General features: G+C 39.2%; 1 protein-coding gene across 1 annotated transcript; it reads left to right on the forward strand.

Moving 5' to 3' along the window:
* The first annotated feature begins 557 nt into the window (after positions 1–557).
* LOC140234469 (uncharacterized) lies at positions 558–18,602 on the forward strand. Its single transcript, XM_072314545.1, has 14 exons — positions 558–631; positions 3,593–3,655; positions 4,421–4,583; positions 7,043–7,108; positions 7,519–8,548; positions 9,080–9,227; positions 10,168–10,332; positions 11,392–11,556; positions 12,072–12,222; positions 13,110–13,275; positions 15,133–15,237; positions 15,852–16,041; positions 17,330–17,539; positions 18,452–18,602. The coding sequence occupies exons 1-14, from the start codon at positions 558–560 to the stop codon at positions 18,600–18,602; spliced, it is 2,847 nt and encodes a 948-aa protein (XP_072170646.1).
* The last annotated feature ends 1,682 nt before the right edge of the window (positions 18,603–20,284 follow it).

Genomic DNA, 20,284 nt, shown 5'->3' on the forward strand with positions numbered 1-20,284 from the left:
TTACTGGACTGTTTTACTACTAGCTAGATAAGATGTTTGTTTATCAATTATTACCAATTGACCAGTCGACAACTGAAACCGACGCTGAGGGGTTGAAGTTTCTTCGCTTGATCAGTCTAAGGTGGTAATGGTGGTGTATTTTCACATGTTGTCTTATTGTCCCGTGGTTTTACCCCCTCCTCATCTCCTAGGATCCTCAATCAGTGTCCTCAATGTGTGTATTCGGATACTACGCCACAGATGTGCATTTGAGACAGCAGCAAGCGCAGTCGCATTCTGACTCGCAACATACAGTGCACTGTACTTGTACTTGACTGTACCCTACTCAATCCTGTTATTCATTCAAGAGCGGTAGGGTAGCGCGACGCCAGAGGTAGGCGCAGGCAGTGGCAGGAGGGCGGGCCAAAGGGGAACTACCGCCGCGCGATCTTTGAACGTTGATCTACACAACGACGCAACACTCGATTCACTTTGCACGCTCCAAAACTACACTCGATTGACTCCATACATGCAAGTTTAACACCGAGAATTCTCTGCGCTAAATTTCGATTTAGGCAATGACGGCACCATCCTCAGATAGTGTAGCATTTTATACTCGTTTGAAGAACATTCAAGCATTGCAACACAAGAGGTAAGTTTGGTTTATTTAGTGCCAATGATGAAAGAGGTTTACCGTTTACCCACGTAGACCCACCAATTAATTTTTGAGTATGTAACGTTAGGCCTAATGATTGAATGTGTAAACTATGTTTAAATTTAACCATGTCTGCTGTCTGAGGCAAACACTCGGCATAGCTATGTGTGATCATCGAGTACAGTATGTCTGGTTAATGAGTGGTAGTCTCCAGAGAGGATATACATAGAAAGACAGTAATTTGAAGACTCTAAGCTAAGTGTAAATTTAGTCAATGGTGGTAGTGTCATTACTGTACTAGATCTATTAAATTAGTTAATTTAGGGACGGTTAATTTACATCAATACATGTATTACTGTTACAAATTTTTCTCGGCTCAGAATGGGGTGTTGTAGAAACGCCCACTGCACTGGTGGGCTGGGGCTAAGTGACATGTAAAAATACATCACCCACTACTGCACTAGAAATAGTACCGTAATGACAATAAAGAAAATTGCCCAAAAACGATGTAGAATGCAGAATCGCACACTAATGTAGAAATAAATTTACATATAGTTCGCATACGTGTATGTGTATGTATGCGAATATGCGCGCGTGTGCTGACTTTTTTTTTTTTCAGTTACTGGTTATAGTTTGTAGAAAGAAGAGACAATACACTGTATTTACTTTCCCGGGGTTAGTTTTAGATAAGGCCCAGCGCCTTCTCATTAACCCCTTCACTTGATAACTTTGGTTGTTTGTTTGCTTGTTTGTCTATTTTGTCACTTTTCATGTTATACTTGTTATACTATTGTCACATTTTTATGTATGCATGTTTTATTAAGTGAAAATAAATGAAATGAATGAATGAATACGTACGTCACCCACAAATATACAATGGTAAAATGGTTATTTCTTTGTTGATGTAAAAATATACATACGTGTTAATTACCTGCAGCATACGAGTGTGTGTATGTGTGTGTGTGTGTGTGTGTTTGACTGAAAGATTGGTGAGCTGTATCTGGTCGTCGGGGCTGTGTTCCGCAGAGACTTCATCTGGCTTCATGGAATCCCCTCCTGCACAGAGGAGAGTGATAACATCAAAAAAAAATAAAAGACTCCGGAGAAAAGATGGATCTTTCTGTCTATGTGTGTGTGTGTGCATGCATGTGTGATGGGGGGGGGGGGGGGGGAGCATATCAAACTTTGTAAAAAGTGGAAAATATGGTATTTTATGCAGTTGGTATGAAGTTGATATCTGTGATTACAGTGATAAATATATTTCCCAAAAAAAAATTGTGGACAAAATATTACTTTAAAAACATGCAGTGAATATTGACTAATAATGGGAGGGCATTGAAACAACAACAACAACAACAACAACAACAAAACAAACAAACATATTTGTGTGTTCTTTTTTATTTGATATGATGTGTATTTTCTCATTATTTTGGTGGCTTTTTTAAATTTTTGGGCACTGGTATCAACCACAAATGTAACGATACATCTCTAGCACTCACTTAATGTAAAAATGAAAAAAAAAAAAGACTTTGTATTTGTTTGTTTGTTTTAATGCCGTGAGGCTTCCCATTTTCACTTTAAATATCTGCATGTCAAACTTACCTTCCCTGTGATAAGGATTAACATACTACCTGTAGTAGCCTGACCATATGCCATGTACATGTGAAGCACGGCTTCTGTACAGTGACAGGGCTATGTATAGTTATTGTAGGAATAGGATGATAGATTAGGATTTGAGTTAAGGTTAAGGATTAAAAATCTGAATTGATTCAGTTTAAGTTAGATAAGGGTTTCAGACTTTTTGTGAGAAACGAAATAGGAAGTAGAACAAGCTGCAATAAACCACACAGTGCAGTATATTTTCCTACATTTATGGGTGATGCACGCTGCTGCCTTACTGCATCAATGGACACTGTTCACTTTTACATTTGTGGTTGAAAATTTCTACATTAGTGTTGATGTTTCTACATTTGTGGGCGATTTCTTTATTTGTGGTTGATGTTCTTGTACATTAGTAGGTGTTTCTACATTTTGTTGGTTCAACACAGGGATAAGTTGCTGTTGATGGGGATAAGACTTTTTATAGCGAAGCTTTTCGAAAGTACGAGAAGTAGGCTTACATGTATAGTACTATTACTTAGAACGATACATCTGCCTCTTGTTCAGTGTCGGTATGAAAAATAGGCAGCCCCTCACAACAGGCGGATATTTTATTCACTCTTCTGTGCAGATTCACTTGTCCAACAATGTCAAGTAGGAAACAGGGCAGAATTCCCCCTTTTCCTTTATAAAGAGATCACAAAACTTGGCATGCATACCATACTCAAGGAACGAGTGAAGCTTACCAATTTCATGATTTATTAATTATTATAATTATTATTTTTTGCATGCATGCGTGCATGCAGACTGCAAACTACAATTGCCGTTGCCAATTTACCATTCTTTTTCTTTAAACCGTGGTGATATCTATATGTATGCAATCTTCTGAAATCGTGGTGAATTGCTGTTTCGATTTGATTGGTTTTTAGCAAAACAAATCTTTTATTTAGCAAAAAGAATCTCCTGTATTACATGGTACCACCTATGGTAATCATAAAAATATGTTAAGTTATAAGTCAGTGAATATATCTGCAATGTTTAGCATTACTAAAGTTAAAGGTGATGATTTAATGTCCCACCTGGCTGCACTTCTTTTTTTTTAATTTGCTTGCTTGTTGCAGAAATATTTTCCCCTTACAACGTAAAATGCTTCTGTTAATATCAATATACAATTTGATATATAAATCTCAAAAATTATTTGCCTTTTCACACTTTTCTATCATGTTGTATTCATCATACTTACAAAATGTTTCGTGGTAAGGTAACTTTGGTTAACACATAATGAGAGAAATCATCTTGTAGCATTTTCAGTGTGCTGCAATAAAGTGCATCATGTGTTATCATTTTGTCTTTATTCAGGGAACAGAAAAGAATGGAACTCCAAAGAAGGTTTGACAGCTATGTTACATCAGATCAAAGACTGTAAGTAGACCGGGAAAAATTGACTTTCTGAACCTTACAGATAGACCATTAGCATATGTGCATGGAGGATTTGACAAACAAACAGTATTTTTATGTCGTTGATGTCTTATGGAAGATGTAATTCCCATTCAAAATGTTATTGAAGCCAAGATATATATCTTTTTCTCGAGGACGAGTTGTACAACCACAGTACATGGAGACCAACTGATGTTTTTTTTTCTTGCATAAATGCAAATTACCCATGGAAATAAACACATTAATTTGTAAAATAAAAGCACACAAAGAAATTGTCAATAAACTTATTTTTATCCAACAGAACATTTATATATTTAACATTATTCTAGATAAACCTGTTTAAAGGGAGACAAACATATTTTCCTTCTTTTTTTCCCTTTATTTTGTCGTGAAACCTCTTTGAGTATCATTTGGGGTGAACATATCACTGGACATTTTCTAATTACTCTGAATACTTACACTGTTTGTCTGTGCATGGTCGTGTGTGTGTGTGTTTGTGCATTTATCTTTTTAGCAATATGATAGGAGTATTGTGTCAAATCTTGAATATTTATCAATAAATTGCAAAGCAATTATTTTCTTGTGAAAGGATGCATAGCTGCTGTGTGTTATTATTCAGTGATTCACCGATGCTTTTTCACAACTGTGAACTCAACTATCTCACAAGTATTCCTACAACTTATACAGCTGTGCATACCCTGTGGTTATCATTCTTTTGCAAGCTCTGCCTGTGCTATGTATTTTATCTAGGTCTAGACTGAGAGCTGCCAAGCTGCAGAGTTACTGGAAAAAGATCTGCGAGGATGAGAAAAAGAGCAAGGCAAGGAATGAGCAGCTACTCCGTGACTTCAACCGAGTAGAGGCACACATTGCAACGCTGTCAAGCAGAACAGAGAGACTTAGACTCTTGAAGGTCGGTTTGATGTTGTCTAAAAACAGCCTTAGAATGGGGATTGCGAGAATGTTGACCTAGCAAATGCAGCAGTGTGATGCAAAATAGGTAATGCTTTTGAAGGGATGGTATAGTTTTGGTTGAGGTGGGGGACTCAAGAGTTTAAGTTTTTGCTAGATAATTAGAAACCTCTTATGAAATATCAAAGAGCACACAATTCTTGGAGGAATTCAAAGTTTACTTGATGAAAAATGGCAGAGATATCCAAAACAAAGTATTAAAAACAAAGTGGTCCTCATAACAGGTGGGTCCAACCTTTTATTAGGATCTCTCTGTTTTTGGATATCTCAACCATTTCAAAACAAATTTTCACCCAATAAACTTTGAATTCCCCTTAGAATTATATGCTCTTTAGTGTTTCATGAGAGGTTTCTCATTATCTGAAAAAAAGTTGAAAACCTAAAGCCCCATCTTAACCAAAGCTATACCATCCCTTTCAGACAAAACAAAAATAGAAAACATGTTATATGCTTTGAGCACATGAGTTCTTAGTCCATGTAGGATGATGCCATGCCAGTCTACTCCTGTCTCTTGTCTAGGCATCACTCCCATGATTCGGTCTCAACATCTTTTATTAGGGGAAATATCCATGAGGGAAACAGTGAAATTGATTTCCCGACAGAGCCTTTTTGCCTTTTTTTCATGAACAAAATTGTTACTGTAAACAAACGAGTATGCCAGTTTTCAGGAAAAAGCCTGAATTCAGGCCCTGGTAGTATTGAAGTTCAGGCCCTTTTTTGGTACAAAGTAGCTTCACGTAGATATGTTTTCAGGACCTCTCTTCCAACCAATCTTGTGTAACTGTATATAGTCCTGTACTGGCCGCACAGAAACGCTTTTAGTGGGAGGTTTGTTAGCGCTATCAAGTCACTAACAAATCAGCCACTAACAGCATGAGCACCATGACTGCACAGAAAGCGCTGTTAGAGCGCTGTTAGACACGTGCACTGTTACGGCGCTGTTAGTGAATTTAGCCTTAGAGTTAGGCAAAATCTACGCTGAGTCACAGTGGTAAACATGTTATTGCGCACTTGTTGCAAGAGTACGCGCACTTGTAACAAAGTTTCGCGCACTTAATACAAGACGCCTCGATAAGTGGCAATCACTAAAAAAAATTTGTCAAGGAAAAAGTCGCCCAGAGTACGCGCACTTGTAACAAAGGTTCGCGCACTTAGTACGAGACGCCTCGATAAGTGGCAATCACTAAAAAAAATTTGTCAAGGAAAAAGTTGCCCAGAGCCAACGAGTGCAGAGAAAAGAACGGGGGAAAACGGGAGGAGGGGAAAATACAGCAGTCGATGATCCTGATGTCCTCAATTCCTTGAATGATGATGAAAAAGAAATGCTCTCAGTCATACCCCCAGAACAAATACGTAATAGGTAGGGTCCTAAGTTTTATTACATTTCCAAATGATGTCCCTATCTACAGTGCTTCACAGAAGTTCCTATATAAGACTATAATAAGGCGGACTGGGCCTAACTGATATTATCTTTTCGATAAAAAATTTACCAGCTAGAGATCAGTTGAAAGAGCTTGACGTGATTTTAGATATTTTTAACCATATCAGAAAGTTGGCATGTTTGACATTGCATGAAATGTTTATTTGTAAAATAACGTCATTTCTATGATGACATAGATTATTTGCAAAATTATGTCACAATCAATTCTGAAATAGTGCGTAGTTTTGTACCTTTCACTCCAAAATACAACACTTTTTAAACAATGTGACATAGCAAAGCAATTCGAACAACGCGCACTGCGCCGTACACTCACTCTGTGAAATGTAACACTTTCTAACCAAACAATTGCAAAGAAATGATCCGTATCGAAACCGAGAAACTAAATGTCATGAAAGAAACTTTGGAAGTCAAGCAAAATCAACGTCTCCCGCAACCCACCACATTCTCAATTATTTGTAGTTCTCGAGTCAATTTCGGGCGAAGTAGGTTTACTTGGGAGACAACAACAGCGCATGCACTCAGCGCGCATGCAAGAAGCACTAACCGTGCCACTATCAGTGCCCCTGGCACTGTTAGTGAGTTAATAAAACAGCACCACTGTTGTTAGCTTCTGTGCGCCCTCGCGCTGTTACGCTAACAACGCTGTTAGTAAATTTGACTACCAGCACGCTTCTGTGCGGCCAAATCGGCGCTATCGGTGCTGTTAGCGCTAACAACGTTTCTGTGCGGCCGCCCCTGATGGCTTTTAATGGTAGTGCAATTGTTTGGCAGTCCCTGCCTGTATGTCTTGTCTGTTTTGTGTTGTTTCATTTGTTTGCCTTGATTTATTACATTCAGTTTGTTAGTCACCTTTCTCTCTCTCTCTCTCTCTCTCTTTTAATTTCTTTATTACATACATGCAAGTATTCTGCAACCGTTTAATGTGATTTACTTGTAACAATTTGTATATTAATACTCAGGATCAATATGAAAAGCAAGTAGAGGCCATGTACCCTTACTGGAAGGAACAATTGGAAATCAAGAGAGTAAGTACAGAGTATGTACATTATAAGTATATTTATAGATGGTCGAATGACAGTAATCTTTGACTTGCAATGATCAGCAGCTCTCAGAATCTGAAAGCAAACCTTTTTTCTGCATGTAAATCGTAAAGATAACACCCCTATTAGTTGAATGTTACAGTATCTGTACTACAGAATGATATTCTTAGTTTGCGGAGGCCTATATTGTAGTTATTTCTAGGCTTGCATGTACAGAGGTTCCAACAGCGTATTAAAGCCATAAACAATATGCTTGCATGGTTTGTTTTTACCCTCAAATCTGAAAAATGATTATCAGATATTAAAAATGTGATGTAGCATCTTTCTAAATGCGTCTGTACTAGAAGATGCTGAGTCTGTGATGAATCCCCCTTTTTTCCCATTCAAACTTTCAGCAATCTCAGGTAGCAAGTAAACAGCATGTAGGTGGTGCAGCTCTGCCTACCGCATATCAACAGAATTTTAGGCAAGATACCCTGAACTCCCACTCTACTCCAGGACCTGTCCTTGATGGGGTTAGTAAAACCTTTTCAAGTACGCCACTGCATCAACCACAGACAACACCGTACACTCATGTGCACTCCGTGCGAGAAGCCGCATCCCCCGTTGACCCACCCCATGCTGTAGCAGTTCCACATCAGTGGAGTGGTCCCTCTCATGCTGGTCAGCTCCACCCCACACAGGTACTCTCCCAGCAGCAGCAGCACCGTGAAGCCCCTGTAACTCTTCCCCAGTCCGGACACAGTCATCCCGTGCAGATTATGACCGATGGCAACACGCTGCCTCACGTCCTGAGTCAGTATCCCACTGCAGTGCCCAGAGAACACATCCGTCATCCGGAGCAGATGGGTGGAACAGCAGCCCAACATGAAGAGAAGCTGCCCAGTAAAATAGAATCAGGAAGGCACCCTCAAGAGCTCAATGAAAGGACAGAAGACACAGGCTCATTGCCCACTACCTTAGAGTTTCCTCCATCTTCACTCAACCAGCCAGGAGACGGGAGTGCATCCCAAGGAATTGCTCTGGGTGTTCCCGCCAACAAGCCAGAAAATCTACGAGACATTGATGCTAATCTCGATGTGGTCACACCACAACCCATGAGTAGGACCCAGGGTGGACAACCTCAGAGTGATAGCAGTCATGGAGGCGGCCCTGGTGTAGCCCATGAAACCAAGGAGACTCTCCCAGCTCACAGCGCCGCTCCTCAGGCTCCCAAGATACCCTCAGTGGCAGCAACACCACCCAAGCTGTCCTCGGCACAGACGGAGCCATTTTCCTCTGATGATGAGGTATCTGATGTAGAGAGTGGGGAACGCCTGGACCAAGCTCTCTACTCTCCCGAGCTTCCACCTGCACTGCCTAAGTATGAGGAGGCCCAGCAACAAGATCCTGTCCATCAGGTGCAGCAGGCCCAAAACAGTGAAGGTATCATTCTTCTCCTTTGAAACTCTCATAATATATGTATGTAGTAAATATTGACAGATGCACAGATCATGGAAAATAAAACAATTGATGTTCATAATTCTTACATTGTATCAATAATTGCCAATAGCTGCCAAGAGAGTGTTAAGAGAGTAAACATCAAAACAGGCTTTTCCTTTTGTGTTTATGTGTGTTTTGCAGTGATTTTGTTGGTTTGCAAGTAGTAATGAGTGCTGGCATTCCAAGACAGCATTGTAATAAATAAGATGAAATAATCTGTATTCCTGTAAAGTCAGGCCACTCAGCTTTTACCATCTCATCATCTTGCACAAAACTTGTTTTATTAAAACATTTTTTCCCCCTGAAATTTATCAATAATTTGACATAATTCATAATCCTCTAATAATAGATTCATGGTTGGGCCATTGGTGAATCACTTCTGCATTGTAGAAATGATTGAATATTTTTAAAGGAAGTAGTTCTGTGATGGTTCTTAATTTCTTTTTCCATTGATTTGCTAAACTCCTATGACAGGGTCACTCCTGGGACAAGGGGATGTGAGTGAGAGCAGTGGTAGTGAAGAGGACAGTGAGATAGACAGCGATGTCAGCCTCCCTCTCAGCGATACTGATGTCAGACATACGGCCCCCATCCCAGCTGAGAGGAAGCAGGTCCCTGCTGGGTAAGATATCAGTCCAAGAAGCATGCGCTAGTAACCAAATGCCCCCCCCCCCCCCCACCCCCCCCCCACCCCCCCCCCCACACACACACACACCACATAAAAACAACACCAAAAACAAAACAAAACAACAAGCAAATAAAAAGAGTAAAGAAATAAAGTAGAAGTGGAATGGACATCCGCTCATACTGGTCATTTAGACTATCTTTGCAGTTACATGACGTACTGTGTCTTGAGGAATACCTGGTAAATCTTTATATAGTCACTCATACCCTCTGAGACGTAGGGAAGATTTTTATACTGCAGACTGCCACTGTTTTGTAGAAAATCTGCAGATTGTGTGTAATGCCTTTTTTTCTTTTCTGTCCATCTTTCTTGCATCCAAAAGTTATGATATGACAAGTGATATGTAAATAATACCTTCATCATAATGCAAGGTAAAATTGGTATTTTTTTCAAGTGGTGCTGCAGCCTGTACAAAAAGCTAGATGGTAATGATAGTGTGCATGGAATGAAATGGCGTGTAAAATCAAATCAGACAAGGAGAAAGCTCCTCTGTCCAGGGTATTTTGAAAATAGGTCACAACTAAAAAATGTAGATGAACTTTAGATAAAATGATAATAGTCATGGGAGAAAATTAAATTTGCTCAAATGTCAAGGGCATTATTCAAGTAGACCACAATTGAAAATTTATTGTAATGGGGTTTAAAATGCAAGTAGCCATGGAAGAAAATTCAAAATGGCTTAATTGGTCACAACTGATGAAAACAAATGTTGAGAATGTAGCAACTACAAAAATATCCCTCTTGTGTAGTTAATGTTGTCTTTGTGTGTGTGTGTGTGTGTGTGTGTGTGTGTGTGTGTGTGTATGTGTGTATGCTAGAGTGTGAGAAATACTTTTGTTGGTGCTTAAAGTGAATGATTTCTTTATATTACCCTCAGGCAAGCAGATAACAAGGACTCGGATCGTAGCTCCATCGCTCTGTCAACCACTGGGTTCTGGCTGCTGCTGAAGGCTGTGGAAGCAGAGGTTGATGAGACAGACTCCCTGGAGGGTATCTACGCCTCTCTTCCGTGCACTCAGATCATCAGAGATGAGATTGTTAGGTAAACCCCATACCCCATTTTTTTTTCCTATGATCCTGTGGCAATTAAAGTATATCACCTTTTACCCTTGTTGTGTGTTTTCTTTGCAGATTGGCACAAATGTGTGGAAACTAGTTGTCAGTGAATAGAGATTACCCATTTTCTAAACCCCTATTGTGTCACCATAGCCTTCCTGTTATATATGGGCTCATTGCTACACATGAGTTGGTTTGCTAATCTACAGCTAGGTCAAGTGTTATGAATTACTGAATACAGGAAAAGAAAAACTTGGCATTTTAAGCTTAATGCTTGAGCACACAAAGGGTTAATAAAGGCACTTCCAACATGTCATACTGACCATGCTCTTCTTATATTTCATCACCTTTTTGATCCTGTGATATACAATGAGAAGAAATTCAGGCAGAGCATTTAATGTGAGAGGCAAGGGTGTCAGCTGTTCGTAAGACTGTTATTCAAATTCATGAAATTCATGAAATTCTTCCATCGAGATCTTTTCATTGCAACTGATTGACAAATTGCCCTACATTTACGTGAATAAGCACTGAATTGATCAGTGTTTTAGTAGTAGCCATGATTAAAAATCATGGGCATACATACTTGAGCAGGATTCGAACCTACGACCTCCTGATCACCGGACAGGCGTCATTTCCACTAGACCACCGAGCTTTCGCCCGACAGCAAGTGTTGGTTCTCATCCTTATAGCATGCAGCAGGTACTGCGTAATGATATTATGTTCAGTGTCTGTGAGTGGCATCCTCAGTTTCTAAAGTGTTGATGTCATAATCATGTTTTAGCATTGCTTATATCTCTCTACTGCAGATTCAAGACTCCCTAATTATTTTACAAATTCATATAAGAAAATTAGATTTATGCTACCTTCTAATTAATAGATGACAATTATGTTAGTCTCTTTGCGGGACAGACAAAGCAGGCATGTTCTTACAAAACATTTGTATCAGATCATTATGAATTTGATATGGTTGTTCCACAAAGTCTGTGGGAACTTTATCTCAGGCACAGAATGTCACAAAATTATAACAATTCTTACTGTAAACCAGGACTGCTAATGCCAAGACCGGCTTTGACCGTCTTGATCCCCGAGCCATCAGCATGGTTGTGCTAGAGGAGCTCCCTCTATTGGTGCGTCAATTGCCTGGTGGCTGCCTCCTGTCCGAGCGACTTCTGGTGGCCAGTAGCAGGACCATCACTGAGGTGTCTATTAGGTATGTGTGGCATTTCATGTCCCTTGTGTGATATTGTATGATATTGTGGTAAAAGGCAAAATTTTGAATTCAGACCTTTATGCTATGAAAGTAAGAGAATATCTATGTAATTGTGCTCATAGCCAAATGCAACGCCCCTGACCCATACTTTTTTGCTTTCTGAAATAAAAGTGAATAGAATTCATGTGATTATTGATTGAAAAACTAGAAAAGCACTCGGAGAGCGCAGACCTCCGTCAAGCCAACAACTTATTTGCAACCATACATGCATGAAATTTCCCAATATAGAAGCTTTCGTTAAGTCATCAGCTTCCAGCTGCATCTTGCCCGAGCAGAGGATGCGCTTTAGTGCGTGTATGTAAACCTCCAGTGCGCGCAGCTAGAACTTCTAAGTTCATTGACCTTATGAGAAGGCAGAGGTATCTCAGTCAACTGTTCTCCTAGTGTAATGACTGTGGTTTACTCAGCCCTCTATATAATGTCTGTATTCACATGAATATTACACTCTTCACCAGGTCTCACATGTACTCCTCATCACTCAAGTTCTGGGATGACATCTTCCACCACATGGTGTTTCTCGTCAGGCGTGGAGTGATGGAGCCAGAGGCGGTTGCCAAGAAGTTTGCTCCGCTGTTGGTGGCCGCTAACTCCCAGGCCGTTGAGAAGGTCGGTAGCTCTGTATATCATGCATGCAATGTGGTCAGTGTACAGACATTTCTGCATTAGTCAAGTTTTTACTGAAGTCAAAGTACATTCTTAGTATTGAGGATGAAGGATGTGTATAATTGCATTATGTAGGTCAAATATCACCTCAGCATATTTTATGTATCATAAATATATATATATATATATATATATATATATATATATATGTATATATATATATATATATATATATATATATATATATATATATATATATATATATATATATATATATATATATATATATATATATATATATATATATATATATATATATATATATATATATATATATATATATATAGAAGTATTGGAACAAGTTCTTGTTCCAATACTTCTGTCTAAAGCTCTTCCTTTGAGGATATCGAGCACTCTTCATAGAAGGATAGAATCACCAAGTGTATATATATATATATATATATATATATATATATATATATATATATATGTATGGTTGAATTTATCAATGCTTCATAACCTACATGGATGTAATTCTGAAAGAGAGCGAAATGCTTATTTGCTGAGTTCATACTGAGACACAATCATTGATGAGGAGAAGAAATTTCTCATTTGAAGTAGAATAAGTGTTTAACACCCGCCATGTAAAGAATTAGTTTTCCAACTTGCAGGCAAAATCTATAGAGGTGCGGAAAAAGTTTGTTTGCATAGGTAGCACACGCTCATGACACATACCACATTTGCAGAGTTACAAGAATGAACATGTTGATACATACAATTTTGAGGGAGAAATTGAAAGCTCTATTACTTAGTGATATACAAGATATTTAAAAAAAAGAATTGCATGTGAAGGTCAACCATCAACCTATTTTTTGCTCATGATTGCGAAGGCTGTCAACGTGATGTCAGACATCTTGCTGAAGGCGGAGGAAGAGGAGATAACTCTTGGCGACGAGTCGTCCGTGACTGAGACCTCACCCACGACTCCCGACAACCCTATCCCCAGCCCAGAGATCACTCCCGCTCAGCTGGACAAGCCCGCTGATTACCCTGTCGGTCAGTGCCTGGTTTTCGCAGCATCTCTTGCAAACGTCTTCCTTCTTCATGTTATGTGCACCTCATGACTATTCGATCTCAAATAAGTAGCGACAAATACGTGGAATTTCATTTTCTCATTCAGTTTCATGAAACAAAGCACAAAAATTTGAGCTCACAAGGACATTATGCAGTATGTGTTATGTGCTACATACATGTAAGCACTGTCAGTTATTAATATTATTAAAAATTGATTGCCACAGAAACCACTGTGGTCACACAAAAGGATATTGCATGAACCTGTTACCAAATGCAGGAAGAATTCACATTTTGTGCATAGTACATCTCCCTATTTTGACTCTGGAGGTTTAGATGAGGGAGTAGGGGGATTAGGGCTGACATTCAAAGTAAAGAGAGAGAAAGAAAGCAAAAAGACAGCACTGCCTATTTCTCAGCATTGGCAGGGTCATAGGCACTATGATTTAATATGTATCATGAACTCTTGAAGAGGATTATTTAGCAGAACAAATGAAATTAAGGTTTGTTCAAATAATACATTTGCCCAAATTCTGAGACTGCTGTGTCATTTCAAATGCTGTTTTTGTCTTTGGGTGTTGTAACACACTTGTACTTGCTTGCGTGGATATCAGCTGGCATGATAGGAGTTTATGGTTTAGTGTAATGACCACATGTTGAGTTTTGTGTGAGGCGATTTGCATGGGTCAATATACCAGCCACTTCGTAAGCTAGAGCCCGGCTTAATCAGGAGAAAAACTTGTTTCCTGACCCTTCTTGATTAAACATGGGTGGCTGTATTACTTACCCTAATGATTCCTGGGTGATGAGATCCTGCGTATGAATTTGCAGTATTGCAGTATTTCCGTGATGCCAGCATTAACATACCAGGGCTCTATTTCATAAAAAGTTGCAATGATAGCAACTCCTGTTGGAATGGCAATTGATGATGGTAATGACAAGAATCCAGCTTCCTGATTGGCCGTTGCTACGGGAAGTTGCTACCAGGTATTCCAGCAAGAGTTGATATCCTAGCATCTTTTATGAAACAAGGCCCATGTGTACCTGTGATGACAACATACAGGTGCTACTTCCATAATACTTTGGATCTCGCTGTCACAGCTCAATTTATCTCAGAACAGCCATTCTAACAGGACAGGCATCTTGATCATGCCAATGTGCCATAGCCAAAATACAGTTCAGTTCTGTAAAACCAGGAAGATTGGTCTCCCACCCCCCTCGTAAAACTTCAATAACTTGCTGTGTTCATGTGTAATAGCATGTAGTCATGAGTGCTTTTTCCTGCATTTGGCATACAGTTCTTGCCAACTGATATTGGTGGGTTGTATCGTAAAATTGACTGATTCCATCGTTCAGGCAATCCCTCGGCATCCCAGTTTTAGATGTCTGCCTGTTACCACGTTTTTTGCTGTAGTCACTACGTCCTAATATTTATCCTTGAAGTATCTGAATATGTATGGCACAAGATGACTAGTACAAAGATGCCAGCTGTTAATTTTTGCAGTATTTAATACTGTTTAATAGTTGTTGTTTTTTTAGAAAATACTGCTGGTTTGTGGAAAGTACTAGTTTTCCCAAATTGTATTATTCAAATACACATGTCTATTGCAGGAAAGGTAAAAATACCATTTCCCAGAAAAATTACACATTTACAGCCCTCAGAATACTGCAGTGGTGTTTACTGGGTTGGCATCACTGCTAGCAGTACCTTGACAGAGTCTGAAAACTCATTTTGCATGTTTTAAATGCAGCATACAATGCAGAGCACAACATTTGGGTATTTAGCAAAAGGTTAGCAAATGTATTGGTACAAGTTTCAAACTTTTTGTGTTTCTCCATCAGTCCCACCACTCTCTCTGGGGAAAACGGATGGCGATACGGATGACCATGTTGACACCGGTAGAACTAGTGCTGACAGCTTCTTTGACAACAAGGTGCCTCTCACCGGTGAGTTTCACCATTTCATTCACAATTCATTTTAAAAATATAACCTATAAGTTGACTTTCAGACATGTTTATTGCATCTTCTGAACAATTCTTTTCTGGAATATTTATGCAAGATTGCAAATTTAATGGTTTACCTTCATTCATCAAAGAAAGGGAAACAAATATTTTTAAATGACATAAAATGCCAGAAAATGTTTGCATCTACTGAAATGAATGTTATGCAGCTTGCTAGAATACTGCAGTTTGTGTTGTAATTGTAGTGTTTGGATCATTTGTAAAAAACTTCATTCAAGTGGTATTTACTCTGCCAGATCTTCCTGAAAGACAAAACTTATTTCACACTTCTGCCCTTTGTTTTGCTCATAACCTCAATCAGTATAATAATTGGGACTACTTTTGTTCATATGCACAATGTGCAAATACAGGGTCCATCTTTTCCGGAATGAGAAGTTGTTGTAATTGTGAGCTGCTACAAGACATGAAATAATAGTCTTAATTCTAGACACATTTTCATTGGCAAAAATAGCAAAAAGAGAAAAAGAGTATCTGTTCATGATGAATGTGAATAATGATTGCTCTCATCAAACCTACACTCTGTCTTCCTCCATATCCAGAAACCTCCGCCTACCAGAAGATGATGATGATGACAACCCAGCAGGAGCGGTCCAGGGAGGGCAGAGAGTTTGCTGGTGCCGGCAGCTCTAACGAGATGAGCGAGGAGGAGGAGGAAGAGGAGGACAGCGAGGATGAGATTGAGAGAGCTGCCCGCCTAGACCTGGAATCCCCCGCTTCCCAGCAGGCCAAGTAAGCATTGTGAAGCCTGTGGCAAACTATCTCTTTTTTATCCTTTTATTAATTGTTGAAAAATGTAGGAAATATATCCATATGCATACCAAATAATGAATGGTTATGAATGCAATAGGCCAGGGCAATGGAAATTAAAAAAAACCCAAACAAACAAAAAAAGCAATAAAGTCTCTACCCACCTCATGATAGCCATTCTCAGTCGTACTTCTGGGTATTCAGCGGCAGCTGGAGTGAAAACCCTCAATCACTGGACGATTGGCGAATTTTTGAGACAAAATTATCTGCTTTTCTTTCATTATTGGCTTTGAAATTCCACGAAACCGTCAGATACGGTACATCTTAACATTTCTGATAGCCACAAGAAATATTATTGATAAGTTACATAAAAAAATGGTAGGTCGAATGTTTTGAACGCTGACGCTCTGTCGTCTGTATCACCACATAGATTCGTACACTGTATGCACTTGCATGCATGCATAGCATTTACACCGATTCACACTCCAGCTGGGCACTGTATTGTACAGGCAAGATGTTTGTTTTCACTCCAGCTATACTGGAAGTGATGTATATCTGATCATGTTTTGCTGTCGTTTTATTTCATCACAGTCACCACTGCCAAACATATGTTTGTTTGATTTTTTTTTCTTATTGTAGCAACAACAAAAAAAGCTGCTGAAAACAGCTTATCCAATAGTTGCGAGCCAGTGGAGTAAAATGGAGTCAAAAGGGGCCTGAGCTTTCAATCCTAGCAGAATCTTCGTCAGAGGCAAAATGACAAACAGGCAGGAAAAGCAATCATATATAAGTACTACACACAACAAAAGCAATCAGGGGAGGGCTAGGGACACAGAACAAAGAAAACAAAGGGATGGGTCATGAGCAAGGAGCACAACAAGTAAAGAGAGGGGATTAAAGCAGGAGGGTGTACAGACAAAAGGCAAAAGGGGGTCAGTGATGATTCCAAGGATCATGGGGGGGGGGGGGCAACCTGTAAAGGCAAAAGATGAATAGGGAGGCAGCATCAAATAAGATAAGGGACCACAGAGGGATAAAGAAAGGAAAAGAGTGATATAGCAACAGCATGAGTGGGGGGTGGGGGGGGGGGGGAGCTGAACAAGCTGCAAGCCCTAACTGGGTGTACAAGAAGAGGCAGCAAAATGAAAGTGAGAGTCAACCAACAAATACAAGTTACCAAACATATCAAAGTAAATATAAAATGAAAATTATAACAATAATGATCATAATGATAATGATAATATATATATTTTTCTGATTATTAATTCAGGAAGAAGAGGAATGTACTCTCATCACTTGGAGGAAGCCTCGGGAGAAGTCTAGACAGTCCAGTGGAGGACGACGATGGGTTGAAGGGAGATCCCATCCCATCTGACCGGTCCGACGATGTGTCATCCCCAGACAAGAGCGACCTACCCAGCTCACTATCCCCCACCCCAAGAGATGGGGGAGGGTACATGCCATCAGCCATGGAGAAGAGGTTTGTCTCAATCATGACTTGCATGTGTTCATGACTTGGCTTGGCTATGCATCCAACCACATGAACTTGTATCTTTTCCATCACACTCTTCTGCAAATATAATTCCTGCGCAGTGGTGAACTTTGAAAGATGAGGCATTGCCCTTTGATATTTTCTTGAGAACTATGGATAGTGTCAATACATCACTTCCATACACAAACCAGTTGAGCATTTGTCGGGTGATGGTACTGTGCTTTCATTCGTGTGATTGTGATCATTATTGTTGTGCTTTCAGACATGTTAATCATTTAAAGTCCATAAAACTCTCTTCTTACTATTTATGTAATATTGATGAAAGTTATATTTTTTTTTTTTTTCATGTTTGTTGAATTTAGTCTACTTATTTTAACATGGAGTGAAGAATCTCTTTAGACCAATATCTGCAATATCACCATTCTGCAGGGATATCAGCACATGGTTTTTAACCTGGAAGTCCACACCTTTCCATTAGCAATAACTTTAGGGCTGCAATATTATCACTGGCCTGAAAGAAGTTATATCACAAATTAATTGCAGCTTCCAATTTGATTGGGTTACACGTGTGCTTACAGTTGATTGGTTCATCCCAGGATTTTATAGGAAGTTACAATTTTCGCAAATTTCGCAAATCACTGTTGGACTGATTCTATCGATATGCGAAAATGTCGCCATACACTAGGCTAATAATGCATTTACAATAGGCTTGATGTCAAATGGCAAAAACAACATCTTGCAAAAATGTCTGTCACCTCCTCATTTGCGAAAATATCTGTACGAATATAACAGCTTGTACAGTAGTGCTCTAGTGTTCTTACTGTTATAATTGTGATGTGTATGCAGCATTGTAAATAATGTGGGATTGTTGCTTTTGTTTTTTCGTCTGTTCTCCCCTAGCATGAAGTCTACAGGACGCACGGATACCATGAATCGGTCAGCTGCCTTTTGGGGTAACGAGTCAGACCTGGATGACGAGTCGGAGATGAGCGTTCCCATGGGAACAGGAGTTGTGGAAGAAGATAAGGACGACTTTGACTTTTATGACTAAGGTCTTGGTTAAATAGAGAGAGGGGAGCAGTGAAACATTTTTTGGTGTTTTGGAACATTTCATCAATTCACAGCAACACCTTGGTACCCCTCTTGAAGTGTTCTTGTAATATTATAAACTTTCATACATTTTTCTTAAATCAAGATTTAACTGTTTTCTGTATATTGGTTATCCTCATATGTGCTGTTTTTAGTAAATCATAGCCTTTTTTTTGTCCTGCCAAAAATAGCTAGAATTTGTCCCCATTTGCCAAAGAATACATTTAGGAAGAATTTTTGTTGGTGATACTCTGTCTTGCTGTTGACCGATCAAATTTATGTATCACTAGTTGTATCACTAGTACCGTATGTCCAAAAAAAAAAAACAATTACAATGGGACCCTCCCCAATGATATCTTTAAAAGTAGTAAATCAATCTAAATACAAATTCAGGGTATGAAACTATAACTCATTGCCCACATCTTACAGAAAACCCCATTCGATTTGCTTCAGTGGTCAAAGAGAAATGAGGAATTTTGTAGAGGATGTCAGGAATCTCTTCCCTCCAAGTTTTGTCTATTGTATTCACACACACAAGAGCATCGAAATGCTAAAATTGGAAGAATCAGACTCATGACATGCTTTACAACAATTTACATTTCTCTGCGACCGCTCAACCAAATTGAGGTTTTCTGCAAAATAGAGCTAAGATGTTATATTTTAAGACCTTGAAGTAGCATTTAGACAGGTCAATCATATTGGGTGTTATCAATTCAAACATCTGATTGTAATTTTTTGGGGGACATACTGTACAGATTATGCAGTTTCCTGTTTTTAGCACATTGGGTGATTCCAAGTTCAGTGCTAGTGCTAGTGCTATCTCAACACTAGCACCGGCGATAAAACGGAACTTGAAATCAGATGGTGTTGGGAGGTTGACCTCAAAATTATGATGTATTTCCAGTAGTTTGTGTTGGGCCAGATGTTGAATGTCGTCTGCTGAACCGAACTCCGCCGTTTGTAGTGGCGATTTACATGCTTTTTCCCCATTGACCAAAACTAGCCCCTAGAGATTATCATCTTTGTCATTTCAAGTTCGATGTGGGCATTAGCATTGATGTGCGAGACCCACATTGATGTCCATAAGTAGATGCATGTTGTACGTGCAAAGACTAAGCTAATGCAATATTCATCCACATAACTAGCACGTAACACTCTAGACATGGCTACATAATCTGAGCCTGGGAACAAAAGTAAGATTTTGGAGAAAGGATGAAATTTGTGGCATTAATCCGTCTTCCTAATAATGACTACATCTTTAACATCTTGTAGTATTTGACTTGAACCAAGCGCTATCACTTCTTTTGTTGTGCAATTCCTGCGGACTCAGCAGTGGTGTGATGCCAACACCTCGTGTTGGGGATTGATAATGATGATTAGTATTGTTGCATTTGCTGACTGTTAGTGTTGGAGCTTGATTTATTATTAAGGCAGTTGTTTAGGAGATAGCACAAGCTCTAGCACTAGCACCGAACTTAGAATCACTCATTGTGTTTTGTTTGGATGTCATGTTGCACTGCATGTGAACTGTCACTATGACCAGTCTTCATTTGTGTGTGTGTGTGTGTGTGTGTGTGTTTCATTTGCAAATATTTATGCATAAACAGATTTATGTAAATGATTTCATGTGTATGTAATGTTTGC

The sequence above is a fragment of the Diadema setosum genome, chromosome 1 (genome assembly GCF_964275005.1).
Source record: "Diadema setosum chromosome 1, eeDiaSeto1, whole genome shotgun sequence".
Classification (NCBI taxonomy): domain Eukaryota; kingdom Metazoa; phylum Echinodermata; class Echinoidea; order Diadematoida; family Diadematidae; genus Diadema; species Diadema setosum.

Coding starts and splice junctions, on each gene's coding strand:
- LOC140234469 (XM_072314545.1), top strand. CDS start 558: ATGACGGCACCATCCTCAGATAGTGTAGCATTTTATACTCGTTTGAAG. Junction 9,228..10,167: donor AGGAAGCAGGTCCCTGCTGG/GTAAGATATCAG, acceptor TATTACCCTCAG/GCAAGCAGATAACAAGGACT. Junction 17,540..18,451: donor CCATCAGCCATGGAGAAGAG/GTTTGTCTCAAT, acceptor GTTCTCCCCTAG/CATGAAGTCTACAGGACGCA.